Source organism: Nothobranchius furzeri, chromosome 1 (assembly GCF_043380555.1).
Source record: "Nothobranchius furzeri strain GRZ-AD chromosome 1, NfurGRZ-RIMD1, whole genome shotgun sequence".
Lineage (NCBI taxonomy): Eukaryota > Metazoa > Chordata > Actinopteri > Cyprinodontiformes > Nothobranchiidae > Nothobranchius > Nothobranchius furzeri.
The window spans coordinates 38,396,247-38,418,779 of NC_091741.1; the positions used below are offsets into that span (position 1 = coordinate 38,396,247).

Consider the following 22,533-nt stretch of genomic DNA (forward strand, 5'->3'; position numbering starts at 1 on the left):
TATATCAAATGACTTACTTTCTGAATGGGTTCAATATGTAAATTACTGCAAGTACAGAATTTATGTGTCAAGCCATACATATTTTTTAATTAAGCACTTTATTTTTGAATTTGACGTGATAAAGAACCTGCACTTGTATAGCACCTTTCAGAGGCAGATGACTCCAGACACTTCACAGTGAATCAGATGTGAGGACCTAAAACCTATTTTTGGTTCAGTTTATTCTCAGTGCCGACACACCGGTATCTAATATCCAAACTTGTAAAAATGTGGATAGTCTCTTGTTCAAGAGAGGAAAAGAACATTTCTTAATTTTTACTATAAACTTTCATTTATGAAGCTGATGTAAAACAAGATGATCATATGACAACATCTTAAAAACCAATTTATTGTTGATTTACAGGAAAGCTTCTGTAAAACAAAAAAAGACAAGTGTCCCCGTTGGGCATCGCTTTAGTCATGGTCCTCACAAGAGCAGTTAAACGTGTGTGTGTGTGTGTGTGTGTGCTAGTCTTCCCAAGCGAAGTCATATGGTTGGAAATCATCTCTCAGTTGTTTGCAGTCATCTTCCTCTTCCTCTCTGCTCTGTTTACATTCCCTCCAGTCTGCTCGCGTGGGGATGTTCAGCACCACCTCGCTGGCCAGAACCTCCCTGTGAGAACAAACACACACATGTATACTTGTGTTTTAGTACGCATGTCCTTCAGGTTTTCAAAACAATAAAATAAATTAAACGTTTTGGAACTTAAGAGGAATGTACTAAACTTTGTATTTTCAGCAAGGCGCGCGCGCGTGTGTGTGTGTGTGCGTAAAAAATAAACTTGTTTATGTGACGAAGGTGAGACCAGCAGACACCTTCAGCCCTGACAGCAGCATATTCACTGATAAACATGACAGTCATTTAAAACGAGAAAGTTCATTTAAACACAAAATGTTTAAAATAAATCAGATAAAGCTACCGAGGTGGTTTTAATCAGGACGGTTAAATATCAGATTCCCAGAATTATTTAAAGAGCAAGTCACCCCCTACCAGAGTATTACTCCACTCCCACATCCCGTTTGAAAAATGCAACGAATGCTGTTGCCTGGCAAACAGAGAGGGCGGAGCCACCAACAAACACACACACACAGGCTCAACGACATTGTGACATCATATGGTACAAGCTAACATTCTAGGGTACTTCTTAGCCAATAGCGATGGCAGATTTAAATTCAAATGCAGTGCAGAGTTTTTACCTGACAACGTCACAACACTGACAGTTTTAGGCAGAAAATGTAAATTTTAACTAAAATGCACTAAAGTGCAAAACTATAGACTACACGTGTCTGCAGCACGATTAGACACGCATTTATATAGTTTATCAGAAAAATAAAGTTGATTTGAGGGTGACTTGCTCTTTAAACTTGAAACATGATAAATCAGCTTGGGAAGGTTTATCTGTTCACCTTCCAAACTGCAAAGGAAAGTGTTTCTGGATCCTGTAGAAGAGTTTCTCCCCTGAATCCAGCTCGACGTAGAAGTACGGTGTCCCAGGAGGAGCAATCTGAGCACACACAGAAACCACTGTAAGCTACCAGCACATCTCTACGTCTACAGTGAGTCTGTAGGTTTCGTTCTGGTGTGTGAACCTGTTTCAGGTCGGTGTGCTGAGGAATCTCCATCAGCTCCATCTGCTGCTCCTGGGCCTGGACTGTAAACGCCTCTTTGATGTCTTCAGTGGTGCAGCGGTCCAGCGGAACAGGGACGACCTGAAAGACAACGTAAATACGTTTAGCGCCTCCCGACTCACCAGGATGTCACAGATTCTTCTTTAGTGTGTTCTACCTGCAGCTGAAGATGCTGACTCTTGTAGTTCCTCTCAAACAGCACACAGCGCTCTCCTTTGCTCTTGTAGAAGCTCCTCAGAGCAGACTTGTACTTCTCCATCTCCTCCAGCACCTCGGAGCTCACCTCCACCACAGACTGGTAATGGCCGATGGGCAGGATCAGGACGTGACGGGGGACCAGCGCCCCTTTAGCCAGAGCCAGGTAACACTAAAACACAGTCAGACTCAGCTACACCGATGGGATCAAATCGTGTTTCTTCTGTCAGGTTGTTGCAAAAATTAATGTGATTTTTGTGAAGTCATTACTCAGTATTTAGAAAATGTGTTAAAAATGGGCAAACACTACTTCTACGAAGAGTAAAACCAGCAGTATTACTGGGTTCTGCAAGCATCTACGTTTATAATTTACATTTAGGGATGGGTTCGTTTGACATTTGAATCGATTCAGTACTAATTCCCGGTACCTAGGAATCGATACCGGTACTTAACGGTACCAATTTTAGATACTTTTGAGTGTTTAATATTTTAATTATCTTTTATAATTAAATATATATTTTTCTATATATATAACCATATTTGATAAATATCAAGATAAATAACATACAACTGTTTGTATTTTAACATCGTCCTTGTAGTTTTATAAGCTGATAATTAAACTGAAGCAAACATGTTTACTGTGAACTAAATTTACTGTGTATCTTCATTCCTTTTGCCGTCCTTTTTCATTTGATTTTTCCTACTGGGAAGTTAGAATTTCCGAGGAGAAAGCGAACGCACCATTAGCTGATAACAACGGTGGCAATGGAAGCTAAAATATCAAGCTAACGTTATCTTAAACAGTTTATTTAGCTGCTGGAACAGATTAAAACGATGATGCCTCACACTTAGATCGTTGTCACTGGTTTCATCTTCACCCAATCACCCGTCGCATTTAGTAAAGTGAAGCCAAACTTTAGAGCGCGTTCGTGTTCTTCTAGTCGGAAATTCGCAGTTCAGAGGAGAAAGCGAACGCACCATTAGCGAAACGGAAGCTAACATATCAAGCTAACGTTATCTTAAACATTTTATTTACCTACCGGAGCAGATTAAGATGAGGATGTCTCACTTAGATCGTTGTCGCTGGTTTCATCATCACCCAGTTACCCATCACATTTAGTGAAGTGGACCCAAGCTTTAGCGTGCGTTCTTTCTACCATGCTGCTCTGTTTACAACTCGCTCGCAGGGACCGACGACATGACGCTCTTGTGCATGTGCAGCTGTCTAGGCAAGTTCTTGTTATGAAGGACGGGTACCGAAACGAGGCACCGTTTCAAATGACGTCAATCGGTGCTCAGTCGGTAATGTGGAATTTGGTCGGTACCTTCACAAGTACCGAATTCTGTACCCATCGCTATTTACATTAATAATCATTTTAATGTGGAGTTCATCACCTTTCTCATGATAACACCTGCTGTAACCATGTTAATTGACGAAAGTCGAGAGGAGACGACGCCACGTTAACGAGCTTCAAATGTTAGAAATGCTTTTGCCCAGGGCTCTTATTGTGAAAGGTTTTTTGAAGGAAGTTGTATCCACTTGCAGTCAGAATAATATTTTGGGTGTTAATGACTCCAAGATGGTAACACATGCGATTGTAGCTGAATCTCAGTAAAAGTGGTTCATCCATGCTAATTAGCTGTGGCGGCCATCTTGAATGTGACTAAATCCTGAAGTAAATCAGCTGTAGGCGTTTAGCATCCCTGGAGTGTTTCGAGACGATTCATCTCTCCCTGATGTACGGCAGTAATAATAATGATGTGTGTTACTTTTGCGTCAGCGGTGATGTCATCTGTGTGACCTCACATGTGTGCCGATGCTGACGACGAGATGTTTCTCCACCTGGGGACTGGCCAGACAGAACCAGCAGGGACCGGTGGGCTGCGCTAGACACGAGGAAGACACAGATATCAAAAAGTTTCGCCTTCCTTTAAACGTTTGATTCATTTGCTCAGAACCACTAGACTCACGGTGTCGGCGGGGCTGTTTGTGCTCGTGGTGCCTGTCACCGCCATGCTGCTGGTCTCGACTTCGCCCGTCGCCGTCTGAAAGCCGCTTCCTGCCGCGGCCTCGAGAGGCCCCGCCCTGGTTCCTGCTCAGGTCAAAGAAGAACTGGTGGGCCGGCTCCTAGACGTGAAGCAGGTAAAGAAGTGGATACAAAATGTTTGAACCATACAATCCTGAATATAACCTCATGGAGGCCATCGTCTAGCACACTGCTGCTAACCACTAAAACATGCTCCCTCTCCAGATAATAACATTTTACTTTCCTTGACGTTGGATGTGCTACTACTAGTTTACCCGTTTAATTATAGATTCACTAGGATAAATACAATAAAATTTATCTCTCACCAAATAGAATATTTACTAAGCAATCACAATGTAACCATAGACACACTACTGGGTGGGTGGGTGGGTGGGTGTGTGTGTGTGTGTGTGTGTGTGTGTGTGTGTGTGTGTGTGTGTGTGTGTGTGTGTGTGTGTGTGTGTGTGTGTGTGTGTGTGTGTGTGTGTGTGTGTGTGTGTGTGTGTGTGTGTGTGTGTGTGTGTGTGTGTGTGTGTGTGTGTGTGTGTGTGTGTGTGTGTGCTCTGTCTTCTCCATCCCCAGTGAGTCGTGGAGGATGGCTGCTTAAGCCGGGTGTACACTGTGCGACTTTTTCACTCGCAGCGTTCAGCTTCAGCTCAAACTGTACGACTTCCTCGCAGAGCAGATCTCACGAGTCGTGTGCTCACACTGCACGACCCAGTTCTCGCATGCGACCTGACTGCTCACACTGTATGTCTGGTAGCAACACGTCGGCCCTAAAAATGTGCTAAAAATAGCAGTTTTTACTCAACACGTCAGACTTTTTTGTCTTGCCTGTTGTCCTTCGGGAGTGCTGCAGGAGGACACACAGGGATTTATGGGGGTTGGATGAGGAAACGAAATAAAGAAAGTAAATCTGTGTTTTGTGATCAGTTTAATTTGACATGAACACGACAAACACGCTTTCTTGACAATCTTTGTGAGTAAAAAAAACGTGTAGAAACAAAAACGCACAGCGTGTGTTATTAGGGAAATAGCGAGCGACCGGCCGGCGTTGATGCAGGATCGCGCGCGCATGCGCCGTGAGCGGTTCTGATACTTTTTGGGTCGCAGCTGCTCGCAGCGCCGCTTCAACAGTGCGATACCCTCACGAGGGACGAGCGAAATATTAAACACACCAGAAGTCCGTGCGACCTCACGACTGCTGATCGGCGGCTGGTCACGTGGTGTTAATCGCCTCTCGTAACCCCCTGTACACTACACGACCGCTCGGCGCAAAACTCGCCCCGATGTCGTGGCTTCTCGCACGACTGGAAAATCGGCTCAAAAAAGTGAAAAAGTCGCACAGTGTACGCCCGGCTTTATACTGAGCCAGGATTCTCTGGAGATTTCTTCCTGTTGAAAGGGAGATTTCCTCTCCACTGTCGCTGCATGCTTGCTTAGTATGAGGATTGCTGTAAAGTCACTGACACTAGTCAGTGACTTGATGCAATTTGCTGGGTTCCTTATATGGGAAACATTATTTCTGATTGGCTTAATGAACTGTGAATTGGAATGTTTATTATGTGAAGGTCCTTGAGACGACTCTTGTCGTGATTTGGCGCTATATAAATAAAATTGAATTGAATTAAGCAACTCCAGTTTACCTCCTCGGCGGTGCTGAAAGCCGTTTTCTGGGCGTGCGTTTTGTCTTGAGCTGCGTGCCTGTACGGGTTCTCCGTCACGTCCTGCGGCTGCTTCACCAGTTCTGCAGGATCCAGGTTCTTCATGGGGACGATGTTGAAGGCGTACAGATACTGAACACAGAAGGTCCCGTTTATTAACGCAGCAAACGTTCAGAGCACAACCTCCAGGTAACTGTAGCTTTAACTGCAGTAAGCACACACACACACACCTTTTTCTTGGCAGGGTTGTTGACGGTTGCCAGGGCGATGAAGCGGCTGACGTGTTGAGCGTTCTCCTGCAGAACCACGTGGTTCCTGGGGTCAGAGGAAGCTCAGATCAGTGATGGGACCTAACGACTCTTCGCTGTGAACAATGAGAACCGAGTCCTTGTAGAGAACCGTTCATTTTGTCTTTCATTAACTAGATGGACACTTGGCGCCCCTCCATGGAGATCGGAGGGGCGCTTCGCTGGATTTGTTTGCAGAAAAAAAAAATACAAAAATCAAAGAAAAATGTTTTGTTTTGAGGAAACATCTAAATTCAAAGTGAACCAATGACGTGATTCTGTTTCTGACCCAGCTCCAGCTGTAGTCCTGGACCTGGTCTAAGACAAAAGTCCTCTTCAGCCTACCTGTAAGGGAGCCTTTCGTAATGGGCGCCCTCTAGTGCTGCAAAGTGGTACCGCGGTTTGAGTTTGTCAGCAAGGCTGGAGATGGAGCTGCTTCCACACGACTTTGTGTTCACTTCCTGCAACCAAAAAGAACCATCAGCTCACCTGAGAGCTGCAGCTCGTGGCTTAAAACACTGATGTTCATCCAAACAGCAGGAACAATACGTGTCTCCTCACCGGGGTGCTTGCGTACTGCCACACCCCTCTGGGCCACTGCGATGTCAACAGGATGTCCACCCCTCTGAACTTGGAGTTGCTGGTCAGTGACGTGACAAGAGCTGAGAGATCTTTGGACGTGAAGAAATGAGCCGGAGCCGGTTCTTGTAGGGCCTCCCGACCGCTGACGTAGGCGATCTGCAGCCCAGACGCGCCCGTAAAAACACCTCGCCGACCTGAAAATGCACAAAGTGTTTAAAAGACTGAAACGTTTTGCTTTGGTATTTATTCCCAAGCCCTGTCTAGACAAGAGGCTGGGTTACCAGGTGGCCTTACCCAGATATGTGATGTTTTCAGCCAGCTCACAGCCATCAGAGGTAGAAAAGTTCCTCACGGTTTCCTGACTGGCCGCTCCTAAGATGTACGTGTGAACGGGAGCTGAAAAGGTTAAGAGAAGGTTTTTAAATTCAATTAGCCTCTCCTAAAATAGCCTGTATGGAGACAGAGGTGGAACAACGAGTCTGGGAGATGATTCCTCTGGGGTTGGTCCTCACTCGTCAGTAATGTCCCGTGTAATGAAAATGTGCAACCAGCTAAGAGGGTTAGCATCAATCAGCAGAGTGAACTGTAATCCAGGGCCTCAAAATCCACTCCAAGGGCCAAAGATTAGCCCAGACTTCCCTTTGGACCGCCCCGTCCTGGTGGGTAGGCTCCAGTAACAGACTAGATGTTATATTTTTGTGAGGGCGTTTCAAAACGATACTTGTCAAACTATCATCTGCACCAGTACCATGTTGTTCTGGCCCATTCAGGAGGAATCTGGTTCTTTTTCTACACATTTTCACCTTTTTTGGCTCCAGTTTTGTACAGCTGCCACTCCGCTTCAGCTTCCGGCGTCACTCCAAAAAACTCCCCAACACAAAGCAGCATCTGCAGGAACACATCCGCGTTTCACCAACATGGCAGCAGAAAACCGATTCTCTCTCAGATCTGACTCACATCAAACTGTCCCATCTTCTTCTGGATGGCCTGAACTCGGCTGAAGAGAGCGTTCAGTCTGCCTTCGACATCCCCACACGCCAGGCTGCAAACACACGCCTGACTTTAACCCGACAGAGACTCTCACACCAAACATCGCGAAATAAAAACAGATCTGCGACTCTTATTAGACATTATTATAAGCGCAGGTGGTTAGTAAAGAGGTTAAACTCACACTCTGAGAGGCTGGTCGCCCATTATTTACTTTACTCTTCCTCCAAAGCTCGAATTCAGCGGGTTCGCTGCTTCCACACACCGTCCGTTACTAATGTCAGTCCGACAGAAACAAACACGGAACCTTTTTTCTGTTAAACAACACCTGCATTTACTGAGAAGGACCGGATATTTGGCTAACGATAGTTTGGTAAATTAGGATTTTTCTTTGGGGGTGCAGATTTGTTCAACCCTAAAATAAGTAAGTTTTAAAAACAGGTTAGTAAAATAAAAGCTTTACTATCTAGATTTGTTTGGGATTTCCTAATAAATATCCAAAGTCAAGATTACGAGTTATAAAACAGTTCTGTTTTTGTTTCGAGTAGTTCTAATGCGACAACGCATAACCATCAACCCTTTACAAGGAAATAAAACGCAATTACAAGCCGTTTATTATTTATTTATTTTTTAACAAACTTTATTTGTAAGACTGGGTATCTTACATGTCAAACCGTTTGTGCAACTATAAACCTGATTATTTGAAACGAGCGGGTCTGGCAACCCGCTGGTGTAGCGCTGAAAAACGAGCCCCCTACTGCTGGAAGCTAGGTTCAAATCGCTTGTTTGCGCTATACATCGATCTAATCATAAGGTGACAAACGTGTGACAGTTTTTTGGACAAAATCATACAAAGTTATCTCATCATTGTTAAACTTATTTAGCTGGAAATGCGTTTCCAGTAACGAGGGACTTTACACGGCAAGGACACAATTTTCGGCACAACACCATCCCCTCCTCCATCCTGGCACTTCGCTTCATCCTGGTACCTTGAAAGTCCCCGGACCAAAAACAGGAAGTAAGTAGCAAAATCAAAAGTAAAATTCGGTTTCTGTTTAACGGACGGAGCCTGTTTGGGGTGCAACGGACGACTGGCGCAACAAAAGGTTCATGCGAACCTCAAACCACGCACTAGAACGCGCTGTACTACACAAGCGTCACCTTGTCCGCAAACATGGCGCCGGAGGTTTTTCTTCGTTCTTTTAGCTTGATGTGAAAAACTGACTTGAGTCAGAAGCAGCCTGGGAAGCTGTGACTGTTTTACGTTTCAGTCCTACAGATGTGTTCTAAACACCGAGTGGTCGTTTTTAAAACGTTATCCGTGTCATTAAAAATACAAGCAAAGGGTTTGTCTGCGCAGAAGCCTACCGCATCAGTCGATCACCATTACGATGTAATGGAGTCGGCCAAACGCCATAGAGAAAAGCGACAATCTCACTTATTCTTACGAATTCATAAATACAAAAACACACAGTATTGTCACTTCAGTTGAAACCACATGTATGTGAGCTGCATTGTAATTCGGCATTCTTGATGTCGATCCATATCCGATTATTCACTATAAATAACACATTTTCTCTTACCTGAAACCACCAGCAGAGGGTGGTAGATGTCAAGATTCTTTTTTTAAGATTTCTCCTAGACTTCTCTTTACTCGCTTTTCGTTTGTGTGTCAAAGATTTGTTTTATTTGAAGTTATTTGTGCTCGGCTTCTGACCAAGTCCTCCAAACACACCCACATCACCCCGCTTCTCCTCCAGCTTCACTGGCTGCCAGTCAACTTCAGGGTTCATTTCAAGATTCTGGTTCTGGTCCATAGGGCCTTACATGGACAAGCACCATCTTACATTGGTGATCTTCTCAGTCCCTACACCCCCAGCAGGTCCCTGAGGTCCAGTGACCAAAGCCTACTGGTTGTGCAGCACCAGGCTAAAGGTCAAAGGTGACAGATCATCTGCTGCTGTTGCCCCCAGACTCTGGACCTCTCTCACCCTGAGCCGGAGATCAGTGGACTCAGTGGTCTCCTTTAAACTCACCTGTTCAGGCTCTGGTGAGACCTTTATCACCACACTCTCCTTGTTCCTCTTTTCCCCGCGATCCACTGATTTCCCTCTTTCCCGTTCATTTTCTCTCTCCCTTTCCTTACATCATTATAATTTAATTATTTGATCAGAATTAACATTTTTCTCATTTTGAACACATTTTTGATAGTTTTGTTTTGCCTTTTAGTATTTTAATCGTTTTTTTTTGTTTGTTTGTTTTTGTGAAGCTGCTCGTGATTTTTATCTATAAAAGATCGTTTTCTTTCTTTCAAATTGAGAGTAAAACTTTTGGCTAAAATTTTCTGCTGCTCGTCGCATTCTACTAGAAACTGATGAATTTGAAACGTTGACGATTGTGTTTTGTTCTCTGCCTTTTAACTGGTTGAAATTGAAATGCAGGAAACCAGTTTATCCCGCATGGAACCAGTTTTTTAGTATTCGGTATTAAAACAGCTTGCCTTCCTGTTACCTGTCGCTGCCTGCCACGGTAACGCACTCACCTGTTTGGCGATGAAACAGCTGTTAGTTTGGTGTGTTTTGTGTGGTTATCAGGACCAGGATGAGCTCAGAGGCAGAAGAGGACGCTGCAGCGGTAGGAAACGAGAAATCGGTCACGTTAACGCAGGACAGTGATGGAAGCGTTGTGCTGCACTGTCCTCCACACGGTGGGTCAGCAGAGACCAAGTCCTCATCTTAGTTTAGGTCCTAGTGTGCAAGTGCATTCCTGAAGAACATGTTCAGTCAAAAATAAAGAAAACAAAGAATGAAAATGAGAAGTGTGTGTGTGTGTGTGTGTGTGTGTTTTGTCTTTAGATGAGGATTCAGAGCCTGATCGGAAGAAGCTGCGACTCTCCAGAGAGGAAAACTCTGACTCGACTCGTTTCTCCGTCGTCACGCTGCCCGGTCAGACTCTAGATGTTTGTCTAGCTGTTTATAGAAACATCTGGAACGGTCCTGTAACGGATGATCTGTTTTGTTTTTGTTTCTTGTCTCTGGGACATTTTGTCTGATAAACTAACAGTAAAAGAGCTCTAAGATCAAAAAAATCTCCAGCATTTAACTTGGAAACTTTTTGTTTCCCAGAGTAAAAAGAAGCCCAAGTAATCTAAAAATGTCCACAATTTGGTTTTTCAAATATTAACATAAAGTTTTTCATTTTCAACTTCAGAATAAAAATGATTTATTTTGGAAAGAAAATATTTCATAAATTCGAATGTTGTGTGCTGGGAAGCGTCCATGGTTCGAACTTTTATCGTGTTTTATTAACTCCTGTAAAAAATAACTTATAGGGATACTTTGCAATTTTTCATATTTTCAATTCAACTCAATTTTTTTATATAGCGCCAAATCACGACAAGAGTCGTCTCACGGCACTTCACATAATAAACATTCCAATACAGGTCAGTTCATTAAGCCAGTCAGAAATAATGTTTCTTATATAAGGAACCCAGCAGGTTGCATCGAGTCACTGACTAGTGTCAGTGACTATACAGCAATCCTCATACTGAGCAAGCATGCAGCGACAGTGGAGAGGAAAACTCCCTTTTAACAGGAAGAAACCTCCAGAGGATCCTGGCTCAGTATTGACCCTTTCCCTTTGCACGTGACGTCACGCCACTCATGTGACTGCCCCCTTCGCCATGATGGACGGCAAAAAGACCGTTTACACCCGTAGAAACAGTGAAGCTAGTCAAAACAAGCCAGTTTGTAGCCTTTTATCGCTTTTATTTAGTTGATTTGACAGTAAAATGGTTTTAGCTTGCTGCGTGGTTGGCTGCACTAACAGACGAGGACGTAAACTCAACTCTTTTCTTCTTAATAACTTTGATGGAGACTGAGGACGGAGATGAACTGCAGCGATCAATCAAGCGGACTAGCAGGCCTCAGATTTGCAGCGAACATGTTTTCACCGGGTAAGATTAACGTTAATTTATTTCACGAGGAAGACAGGGACAGGGATAAATGTGACGTGTTTATACAAGTTATTGATGTAGCGTATTCTACATACTAGAATCAACACTGTTTGCTATCAGTTGTTAGATTCTGAGAAAAGATCCAAACGAGTTAACAATGAAGCCTCTATTATATGTAAATATCTAGGATATTATATATTCGATAGAAGTTCATATGCCAACGAGCTTGGTCTAATTTTAATCCAAAGATTAATGTTTAATTTAAGATAATTAAATTTAATAGCAAAAGTTTATTTTTGAATAAGAAGTTAGGAATCTTTGCTTTTTCAATAACCAGAAATATTTATACCTTTCTGTGTTTCATTTAAAAAATGAGGCAGAGTTTAAAAATTGAAGAATTTTTTACTAAAAATTTTAAACTTGACAGTTTGAAATGGCAATTAAAAAAGACAATTCATGGGTGACAATTTACCAGCTTTGATATTAAAACTTGTTTTAAAGGCAAACCTGTGACTGAATGAAAAGCTAAAATGAAATGAGAGTTTTGGATGCGTGAATGTTCTCAGAAGCTTTCTTTCAGAGAGAGAAGCCCGTTCTGGGTTGGAAATGATGGTTTTGCAGCTAACTGTTTTTACTTAGAGAAACAGCATCAGACGTCATCTGTCGAAAGTGTCTACCTCACCCAGTTTCGGGAGACCCCCCTTCTGGATCCGAGATGTCAGGTGGAGATGATTTCCTCCAGGCACGAGGATGGTAGAAGGACCTCAATGCGACCAAATCAGTCCTGGGATGTCTCCGTGGGTCACATGACTGATGAAACTATTTGCGTCTCAAAATCAATAACTCTGAAGGAGTTTGCGTCAGCTGGTTATTGCGTTTATTCAAAGCTGTTCTATCAGCGTGACAGAACAGCAGGTGGAGATCCGGGCGGCCGTTCCCTCGTCTCCAGTGATGGTGGCTGGTTCACGAACTGAAGTTAAAGCTGCTGGAAAGTTAGTTTTAACAAACCCCTCAGAACACGCCCACTCTCAGCAAGAAAGCTTTGGTCATGAGTCAAAGACGTGATGATGTTTACTCTGGATAAGCTCTGTGTTAGATGGATAGAGTGGAAGTTGACCTTCTGGTTTACTGAACACACATAACCGATTATCAACCATAATCATTATTAAACCCAAAGCATAATAATTAATTTCAGTCATTAAAATACATTTATACTGAACCAAGTGATTATTTATGATGATTATAATAAACAGTAATAAAGTCAGAGAGTTTCTTAAAATTATTATTTAAATTATCATTGTGAAACTTGAAGTGTCCTTCATCTGGGACGGAACAGCAGCAGATAAAGGATGATATTCAGCCACCTGGATTAATCTGGGGAACCAAAAGTTACAGTCTGACCCAGCTTGACCTAGTTGGGAAAATGTGACCCTTGTCACAAATTAGAGGACCTTCGTGGCGCTACATTGATAATCCTGATGGATGGGTATTTCACCACGGAGGCTGCGCTCCGTCCACTGTAGTGTAAAGTGAGACAATTATTAATATTTAAAGCTCTGATGTATGATTACGTGTGTTAAAATTACGTTATTTATTTATATGAGCGTCGCCGTTCAGAGAGCTTCTCATTCCGGTGTGAGAGCAGCAGCTGAACCCGGTAACACCACCAGCAACAGAAGCTGGTAGGGATCGGGACTTTTTAAAAATCAGCTTTGGTGTAAAGTGAAACGCTGTTTATAACGTAATGTTATAAATCCAGAGGGGTGAATTTAGGCAAAGTCAGCAACATGTTTACAACGGTAAACAGCTGCAGAGAGAAGTAAGCTAACGTTGGTAAGCTAGTTAACGCACCGCTAGATACGCTACTTCTTCTGATAATTGAACTGAGCACGAACTAGTTGAGGGAATGCTGGAGGAGTTTTGTTTTGATCGCAAAAACAATTTCAGGCTCTACTTTTCCCTTTGCTTAGTGCTCATGTCGCTCACTGTTTACATGCTTTTGCCATCCACCATGGTGATTAGGACACGTGATTAGGTGACGTCGGTGCAAAGGGTCAATAAGCAGCCACCCACCATGACTCACTGGTGATGGAGAAGACAGAGCAGACACACACACACACACACACACACACACACCAAGTAGAGTGTCTATGTGATTTAGTAAATATTCTATTTGGTGAGAGATAAACTTAATAGTATTTATCCTAGTGAATCTGTAACTAAACGGGTAAACTAGTAGTAGCACATTCAATGTCAAGAAAAGTAAAATGTTATATTTATGAATCATTTTCTTGAGGCAGTGTGCTAAAATGACCATTTACATGTTAATGAAAGCCCCCCCCCCCGCCCCTATCGGCCCCTGTGGCCAGAGTATCCCACTTGCAGCATCAGCCTGGCGGCCGCTCTGTTGGGCCTCACACAACGATGGAGCTGACATACCTGGGGCTGCGGTCTGGTTCCAGCACATTTTCTGCATAGTTTAGATCATGAAGACGGCCGACTTGTTTAATTTCGTGACGAACCACACCTGTAGACGCTAACGAAGGCTGGGAGACGTTTCAGCTGTTAGATTGAAGCGTTTAAAGACGAATGCACAGCGAGGAGAGAGATTTTAGTTTTGGTTCTACAGACGGACACTAGGGGGTGCTACAAGCCAGCCAAAACAGCAGAGCTCCCCCATGTGTGGTTTTGGCTTTGGTTTATGGCTTTTCGTCATTAATTAGAGAAACATTTCGAGAACACCAAAGTAATCTTCACGGGTAACAGAATCAAATCACAACCAAACACAGATTATAATCTAAGCTAAAAACTGGGAATATGCTGTGTCATCAAACCCCTTAAAGATGTTTTATGGTGTTTTAGGTTCTGAGAGTGACGAGAGCTTTGAGGTGACGATGACGGCGACAGCCGAAGGAGATCTGTCTGAAGACGGCGTCGCTCAGATTGAGGTGGAGTTTTTTTTTTATCTCAGTTCGGTGAAGTCGTTTTTCCTCAATCACCAGAATTCAGGAAAGTGGGCGGGGTCAGACAGGGTCAGTAGAAATGTTCTGATGTTCCAGAATCTGACAAATCTAAACGGCTTTTAACAAAACTGAAGAAAATGGCGACGGTGGCACAGGAGTTAAGCGCTCGCCCCGTAATCGGAAGGTTGCAGGTTCGAGCCCCGCTCAGTCTGTCGCTGTCGTTGTGTCCTTGAGCAAGGCACTTAACCCACCTTGCCTGCTGGTGGTGGTCGGAGGGACCGGTGGCGCCAGTGCTCGGCAGCCTCGCTTCTGTCAGTGCGCCCCAGGGCAGCTGTGGCTACATCGTAGTTCATCCCCACCAGTGTGTGAATGTGTGTGTGAATGGGTGAATGACTGATTGTGTTGTAAAGCGCCTTGGGGGGTTCCAGGACTCTAGAAGGCGCTATATCAAATACAGGCCATTTACCAAAGTGTTTGTCTGTAGATTCTACCCGAAGACCAGAAGGCCGACGTTTCTCCTGTCAGTCAGGCCTGGTTCACTACTAAAGAGGATAAAGACACACTGACCAACAAAGGTACACAACAACACAACAACAACAACACACAAGGTTCAGAGTTCTGCTTTCTAAATGCGTTTCAGTTCAGTCCGGATCAGGCCTGGTTCTGGTCTTTTTATTGGTTCTGAGAGGCTGGTGTTAATGTCCAGCGTCCAGGAAACGGCGGAGAACGTCTGGGCTAGTAGAAGCTAACCATTAGCATTAGCAACTCCACCACACAGCCGAACTCCTCCAGGCTTGTGTTATTTGTGGAGGTAAAACGTTTGCAGAGCAAACCGTCAGTGGTAGAGTCCTGTTGCTGTTAGCCAATCAGAGGAGAGATGTCCAAACATCAGGAAGTAAGACTCCAGATCCTGCCGTCTTCTGCACTCCACTCCTCTGGTTGATTTCTACTTCCTGAAACGGGAGCGCCAGAGCTTTTTTCCCACGGAGATCAACTCTCAAGACATCCATTTATACTAGAGACCACCGCAGAGTGTTGTTTGTTTGTTTAGTCGGGTTAGTTGTTGTGGTTCTGGACCAGCCTGGGTTCTGGCTCTCTAGTGGATCTTGAACTCCTGGTTTTAGAAGGTTCGTGTTTGCAGACTTCAGAATTCATGTTGGTTTTAGGAATCTGCAGAACATTTCAAGCTTAGTTCAGTTATTTAACATTTTTCCGTCTTTAGGCCACAAGTGGAAACAGGGAATGTGGTCCAAGGAGGAGATCGACATCCTGATGAGTAACATCGACGGATACGTGAAGGTTTGTGGCTCTTTGCCGTGGCGTCATTCGTCGTGTCTGACTGCAGGAATAAAGGTTTGTGTGTTCAGGGCCGTGGCATCGAGGATCCAGCAGAGATCATCTTTGAGATGTCCAAAGAGGACAGGAAGGACTTTTATCGCTCTGTGGCGTTGGGGCTAAACAGGCCGCTGTTCGCCGTCTACCGGCGAGTTCTACGGATGTACGACAACCGAAACCACGTCGGGAAGTGAGTCTGCAGAGAAGCTCGACTAGAAACATGATGATTGTGAGTCTGAGTGGTTGTGTTTTTTGTTTCCAGGTACACTCCGGACGAGATCGAGCAGCTGAGGGCGTGAGTAAACGTCTCGGCGTCGGTTTAATGTCAGTAACTCACCTGTCGGGTAGCTTCAGCTGCGCTTGTGTGTTTTAGTCTGAGGGAGAAGCACGGGAACGACTGGGCGACGATCGGAGCGGCGCTCGGCCGCAGCGCCTCGTCTGTGAAAGACCGATGTCGGCTGATGAAGGACACGTGTAACAAAGGTGCGGACCCGTTAGGACCTTCACAAACGTAAACAAATACGTTTGTTTACTCGTTCTGCCGCTTGTGACTCAGGCAAATGGAGCGAGGAGGAGGAAAAGCGCCTGGCGGAGGTCGTGTACGAGATGGCGGGCGTGTCTCCCGGGTTGGCGGTCACGGGAGGGGTGTCCTGGGCGACGGTCGCCGATCGAGTTCGCACGCGCTCAGAGAAACAGTGTCGCTCAAAATGGCTAAACTACCTGAACTGGAAACACAGCGGAGGGGCCGAGTGGACAAAGGAGGACGATCTGAACCTGCTGCGCAGGTGTGTGTGTGTGTGTGTGTGTGTGTGTGTGTGTGTGTGTGTGTGTGTGTGTGTGTGTGTGTGTGTGTGTGTGTGTGTGTGTGTGTGTGAAGATTAGAGGTCCAACATACACACCTGTAAATGAAAACTGTGTCTTCAGGATATCGACGCTGAAAGTCGAGGATGAGAATGAAATCAAGTGGGAGGATCTGGCGTGGGGGTGGAGCAGCGTCCGGTCACCTCAGTGGCTTCGGTCCAAGTGGTGGAGCATCAAGAGACAAGTCACCAATCACAAGGAGATCCCTTACGCTGGTGTGTGTGTGTATACGTATATAGAACACACACACACACACACACACACACCTACACAGCGTCTTTAAGAGTTAGTCATGATGGCTTTCATCACACCAGCCCTCTGAACGTTTCAGTACTCCTGAAGGGCCTGGAGGAGCTGATGACATCATCACAGACAGCATCCGTCCCCACAAGCCCCGCCTCTTCCTCGCTCCAGATCCGACTCACCCGATTGGACGAGGGCAACGGGAGTATGTCCACCCCCAGCTCCGTTTCGGCGCTGCAGATACCTGTGCAGATCCCGCTGCAGATCACTCATCTGGGTGAGCCTGCGACTCTAAAAGCTCAGAACCGAAACCCGGCGGGGCGGTTCTGCTCACCTCGGGTGTGTTTGTGTTCACAGCTTCAGATTCTCCTGCAGCCGCCGACGGTGACACCATCACTCTGAACGCCGGAGCGCTGCAGACATTCGAGATCCTGCCGGTGGGTCCAAAACCAAAACCAGTAGCCAGGGTTACATCGCTAATGTGTTGTTGTCTTTTTTAACATGGAGTCGATGGGAACTGGCTCCTTTCTGGAGCCAGCCCCTAGTGGATGAGGGAGGAACTGCAGTCTGTCACTTCCATGTTGGCAGCCGGAGTTCGTCCCTTGGGTTTGACTGAATAATCCTCAAATCCCGACCAGGATTAGACAAGTGGTCATAAATGATGAGACACAATCGTCACATGGAGGCAAACCGATCAGAAACGATCGAACTTCTAGTAAAAAACAAGCAGAATGACTGAGAAGTTCACAAATGGTGGAGCTTAGGGTGAGTGGTCGTAAACCAGCAGGTCACAGTAAGCAAGAAAAAAGGTAAAAAACGTTTCCATTTAAAGATAAAAACTCCTGAAGCTGAATAAATCCTTCTGGAGTTTGGTTTCCTAGCAGCAGCGGTTCTGGTTCTGGTTTCATCAGAAACAGGAACTTATAGACTTGAGCTACACATCTGGGTCAACGTCCCCGTCTCAGGGGACAACAGCTCCTCTGATCTGAGGCGTGATTTATGTAAATGTTCCTGAATATCCCGTCTCTGCAGCTGTTAAACGTCCCCCAGAGTCCCCTGCTGTCCCCCAGAGTCCCCAGGTCTAGGATGTTAAACTAACTCAACCGTCCCCCGCTGTCCCTCAGAGTCCCCTGCTGTCCCCCAGAGTCCCCCGCTGTCCCCCAGAGTCCCCAGGTCTAGGATGTTAAACTAACTCAACCATCCCCCGGTGTCCCCCAGAGTCCCCCGCTGTCCCCCAGAGTCCCCAGGTCTAGGATGTTAAACTAACTCAACCATCCCCCGGTGTCCCCCAGAGTCCCCTGCTGTCCCCCAGAGTCCCCCGCTGTCCCCCAGAGTCCCCAGGTCTAGGATGTTAAACTAACTCAACCATCCCCCGGTGTCCCCCAGAGTCCCCCGCTGTCCCCCAGAGTCCCCAGGTCTAGGATGTTAAACTAACTCAACCGTCCCCCGGTGTCCCCCAGAATCCCCAGGTCTAGGATGTTAAACTAACTCAACCGTCCCCCGCTGTCCCTCAGAGTCCCCAGGTCTAGGATGTTAAACTAACTCAACCATCCCCCGGTGTCCCCCAGAGTCCCCCGCTGTCCCCCAGAGTCCCCAGGTCTAGAATGTTAAACTAACTCAACCGTCCCCCGCTGTCCCCAGGTCTCAGGTGTTAAAATTAACTCAATTGGGTTTAGTCCGTTTAACATCCTAGACCTGGGGACAGTGGGGGACACCAGGGGACGGTTGAGTTAGTTTAACATCCGAGACCTGGGGACGCCATTGGACACAATGGCGTCCCCAGGCCTTAGCTAAACATTAGAAGGAAGTGATGTCATGGTGCTTTGTGTTTCCAGTCCTTCCACCTGCAGCCCACCAGCACCCCAGGGACCTACTTCCTCCAGACCACATCGAACCAGAGCCTCCCTATCAGTCTAGCCAATAACGGCACGGTAACCTTAACAACAGGCTCCTCCCCCTCTCCACATGAGCACATCATCCTGCACAGCCTATCGGTCAGTGTTCTGCCTCCTGAGCTTTTGTCCGCCCCGTTTTGTTTGTTTTTGACCTTTTTTTTTTCTCCTCAGACCGATGGCCTCTGCTCTGGCGATGGCGTCATCATCCAAACCGTCTCCTCTGACTCTCCCTCCTCCGAACCACAGCTTGTGATAGAGACAGAGGAGCGGAGCCAGCTTCTGGAAGGTTCGGTTGTCATGGAAACCCAGGAGCCAGAAACCGAAGGTTTTAACAGCAAGGTAGAAATACGTTTAGATTTTATTGTTTCATCATAACCTGAGCTTCACTGTGGCTCCGCCCCTCTGGGTTTTTCTTTGGTTTTAAAGATGAATGTCAACAATCGGAATTTAAACAAAAAAATCTGTTTTTCCTTTGTTAATAATGAATTTAGGATAAATGTAAACAATATTTGGCTCTATTGAGTTTTTAGGAAAGGCCAAGGCTGTCCTTTGTCACCGATTCTGTTCATTACCTTTATGGACAGGATTACTAGGCGCAGCCAAGATGTGGAGGGCATCTGGTTTGGTGGCCTGAGGATCGAGTCTCTGCTTTTTGCAGATGATGTGGTCCTGTTGGCTTCATCAGAACGTGGTCTTCAGCTTTCGCTGGAGCGGTTGGCAGCCGAGTGTGAAGCAGCTGGGATGAGAATCGGCTCCTCTAAATCTGAGACCATGCTCTTGATTCGGAAAAGGGTAGAATGCCTTCTCCGGGTCAGGGATGAGGTCCTGCCCCAAGTGGAGGAGTTTAAGTATTGTTCACGAGTGAGGGGAAGATGGAGAGTGAGATCGACAGACGGATTGGTGCTGCGTCTGCAGTGATGCGGGCGTTGTACCGGTCTGTTGTGGTGAAGAGAGAGCTGAGTCAGAAGGCGAAGCTCTCGATTTACCGGTCGATCTACGTTCCTACCCTCACCTATGGTCATGAGCTTTGGGTAGTGACCGAAAGAACGAGATCACGGATACAAGCGGCCGAAATGAATTTCCTCCGAAGAGTGGCTGGGCTCTCCCTTAGAGATAGGGTGAGAAGCTCGGTCATTTGGGAGGGGCTCGGAGTAGACCCGCTGCTCCTCCACATCGAGAGGAGCCAGTTGAGGTGGCTCGGGTATCTGGATGCCTCCTGGACGCCTCCCTGGTGAGGTTTTCCGGGCACGTCCAACTGGAAGGAGATCTAAAGGTAGACCCAGGACACAGTGGAGGGACTATGTCTCTCACCTGGCCAGGGAACGACTTAAGATTCCCCCGGAGGAGTTGGCCCAAGTGGCTGGGGAGAGAGAAGTCTGGGCCTCTCACCTTAGGCTACTGCCCCCGCGACCCGACTCTGAATAAGCGGAAGAAGATGATGGAGTTTTTAAGATCTAAAAAACCACAATGAGAACAAAAAGAAGATAAATTTATGTTTCTGAGTTAGTAAAACTCAGATTTCTGCTCTAAAGTCCAGAAGTGATTTAATGCAGCTGTTCTTCCAGGGTCCACCGTCCTCCTCGGATCAGGGTGCACTGGTGCATTCTGGGATAGCATCAGGCAGCGCTGTGCTCACCGTGTCTCCTCCCAACATCAGCAGTACCCTGACAGGTAACGAACACGCACTCCTGTCCAGCTGTGATGTCATCACTAAGAACCTGACGATCGTCCCGCCTGTCCACAGATCCCATCTTCGAGAACCAGGAAGGTTCTGACTGAAGCAGGCTGGCCGCCAGGGGGCGCTACCTCTGACAGCCTGGGCCCGCGCTGCAGGACCATTTAAAACGTAAACGGCCCGTTTGAGACTCGGATCTGAATCCCTGGATAAAATGTGAACACAGTGGAGCGGAGAGTTCTGTTCCGACTGAATCCCGTTCTTTAGCGGGGGAAATGTTTTTACAAGCTTCTGTTTTCTGCTCAAACTAAATCGGTGTGTTGATGAGAAAGCGGTGGTAGTCAGAGCGGATTTAGTCACAAACATGTCGAAGTCATATTTGATATGATTATTTATTTTATTTCTCTGCACCTGAGCTCCAGAGACCCGTTTGTTAAAGGTGCAGTGTGTGAGAGCGAAGTCCGATTTCTACAGTGAAATGATCCCAAAACAGTCTGATGTCTCCCTCCTGTTGGAAGGAAGGTTGTCCTGAAACGGATTTCCTTCTCAGCCGGCTGCGGCGGTTATCAGTTGTGCTGCTTCCAAAGGAAGGAGCCTAGCTACTGTTTATTATGAGTGCGGGGTTGCTGTGTCTCCTGCGAGCTAACGCTGCAGCGCCACATCTGTGATTAGACTACGGCCGGCTAAGAGAACCCAGTAAACAGGAGCAACCCAGAAGTTATTTTTTGTACCCTTAAGAAGCGACGGCATCTTTTTGCTTTACTCTTATTATTCCAGCCAACAATGCTAATGGTGAATTAGAAGCAAATACTCGGCTCTAAAAATATCTCAAGCTACTTTTTCAATCACTAACATGTGGATATTACAGTGAAGTGAAAAATTAGTCAATCGTGGCGTCTTACTTCCTTCGATGAGTTGTTTTGGGCTGTAACGGCAAGCTAGCCAGACGGTAAAACACTTCCTCTATCCCAGAGGCATATTACCACAATAAGTGTAGTAAGTGCTCCCTACCGTAAAACACCCAAAAGTGTTAGCAGACCACGATGACGAATTTATCTACTTTCAGTTTACTGTATGACTCGTTTTCGCTTTTCATGTAGCGTCTGCTGGTGCTGGTCTCTAACTGGCAACGGCCATGAAACTCAGGACGGCAGTGAGTGTGATTAGTAACCAGCAGGATGTGATTTTACTTAGTTCTTACATGTTGCACCTTTAATAACTGAGTTTATCACAGACGGATCATCCTTTTAGGTTTAGTTAACACAAAGGAGAAACCCCAGCAGATAGATGTCATTGCTTTTCTGGACCTTTTAGCCTGCTTCCTGTCACACAGGTCCTGGTGATTCTCCCACCCCCACTGGTGTGGTAGTGAACAGGTCTGGGTGTGGCTGGTTAAACTGGTTAATTTGTTTAGTATGGAGGTGATTTGTTCTCAGATCGGCTGAAGATTTAATTTCATTGTTGACAGAAGAAATCTTTGAGGAAAGTAAACTTTTTCGCACATCTGCAATAAAATGAGAAGATACGATTTTAACGACTCCATAAATGTTCTCTTGACTTGTAAAACAAAATGGTGCGATTCCTGTGAATCACAAACAGGATGGGACGCTACGCTCACACTTGGATTCGAGCCCCAGGACGAACAACAGCACAATTTCTGAGTTTAGGTTTTATTGGTTGGTTTGTGGTTTAAGTGCAAAAATCAGGCAGTAAAGTCGGAGAGAAGCGAATGATTTGGGCATGAATTCAAACGAAAAACAACCAGAAGCAGAAAGTCCCGTTTCCTGTTCGGCCACCAGAACCGAGAGGAAGAGGAGGGTTTTCATCCTGCACCCAGAACAAACCCCCCCAGTAGCTTTGATCTTTACTCAAACGTGACATTTCTGACAGCGTGGGCCGCTCCTGAATGCATCACCACTAAGAAACGGGAAACATTTTCAACAAAGCGATCATTCAGAAGCAAAGAGCCAATTTCAATAAGTTTTATTAGAAAATGAAGAAAAATGAATATTGTGGTGTTGCGAGCGACCAATCAGAGGCCAGAATTAACCCACGCGCACTCGTTGGCTGGAAGGTGTGTCGTAATTTTGGCTCTTCGTGGTTAACTTCATCTCTGGATTAACCAGCTCAGGAATCCGATTATAGTTAAAGCAGATGAATAAATCATTAACACACAACTCAAACTCAGATTGTAAC

General features: G+C 45.7%; 2 protein-coding genes across 3 annotated transcripts; one reads left to right on the forward strand and one right to left on the reverse strand.

Moving 5' to 3' along the window:
* Positions 1–372: 372 nt before the first annotated feature.
* On the reverse strand, positions 373–7,747 carry cwf19l1 (CWF19 like cell cycle control factor 1). The gene is made up of 14 exons (XM_015961508.3): positions 7,595–7,747; positions 7,381–7,465; positions 7,227–7,311; positions 6,718–6,819; positions 6,403–6,617; positions 6,187–6,302; positions 5,785–5,869; positions 5,537–5,686; positions 3,835–3,991; positions 3,671–3,750; positions 1,826–2,035; positions 1,630–1,749; positions 1,447–1,544; positions 373–652 (listed from the first exon to the last, which is right to left on the reverse strand). Exons 1-14 carry the CDS (start codon positions 7,615–7,617, stop codon positions 508–510), a joined length of 1,671 nt encoding a protein of 556 aa, XP_015816994.1. The 5' UTR covers positions 7,618–7,747; the 3' UTR covers positions 373–507.
* Positions 7,748–8,304: 557 nt separating this feature from the next.
* Positions 8,305–20,674, forward strand: dmtf1 (cyclin D binding myb-like transcription factor 1). 2 transcript variants are annotated; one of them, XM_054739803.2, is made up of 18 exons: positions 8,381–8,428; positions 9,293–9,460; positions 10,005–10,117; positions 10,266–10,355; positions 14,228–14,313; positions 14,813–14,903; positions 15,551–15,627; positions 15,696–15,853; positions 15,926–15,958; positions 16,037–16,146; positions 16,220–16,448; positions 16,588–16,739; positions 16,856–17,044; positions 17,125–17,204; positions 18,603–18,761; positions 18,834–19,001; positions 20,228–20,333; positions 20,407–20,674. In XM_054739803.2, exons 3-18 carry the CDS (start codon positions 10,012–10,014, stop codon positions 20,439–20,441), a joined length of 1,869 nt encoding a protein of 622 aa, XP_054595778.2. In that variant the 5' UTR covers positions 8,381–8,428; positions 9,293–9,460; positions 10,005–10,011; the 3' UTR covers positions 20,442–20,674. The 2 variants fall into 2 exon arrangements, with proteins under 2 accessions (XP_015816961.3, XP_054595778.2); XM_015961475.3 differs by lacking the exon at positions 9,293–9,460 and having other exon boundaries at positions 8,305–8,428.
* The last annotated feature ends 1,859 nt before the right edge of the window (positions 20,675–22,533 follow it).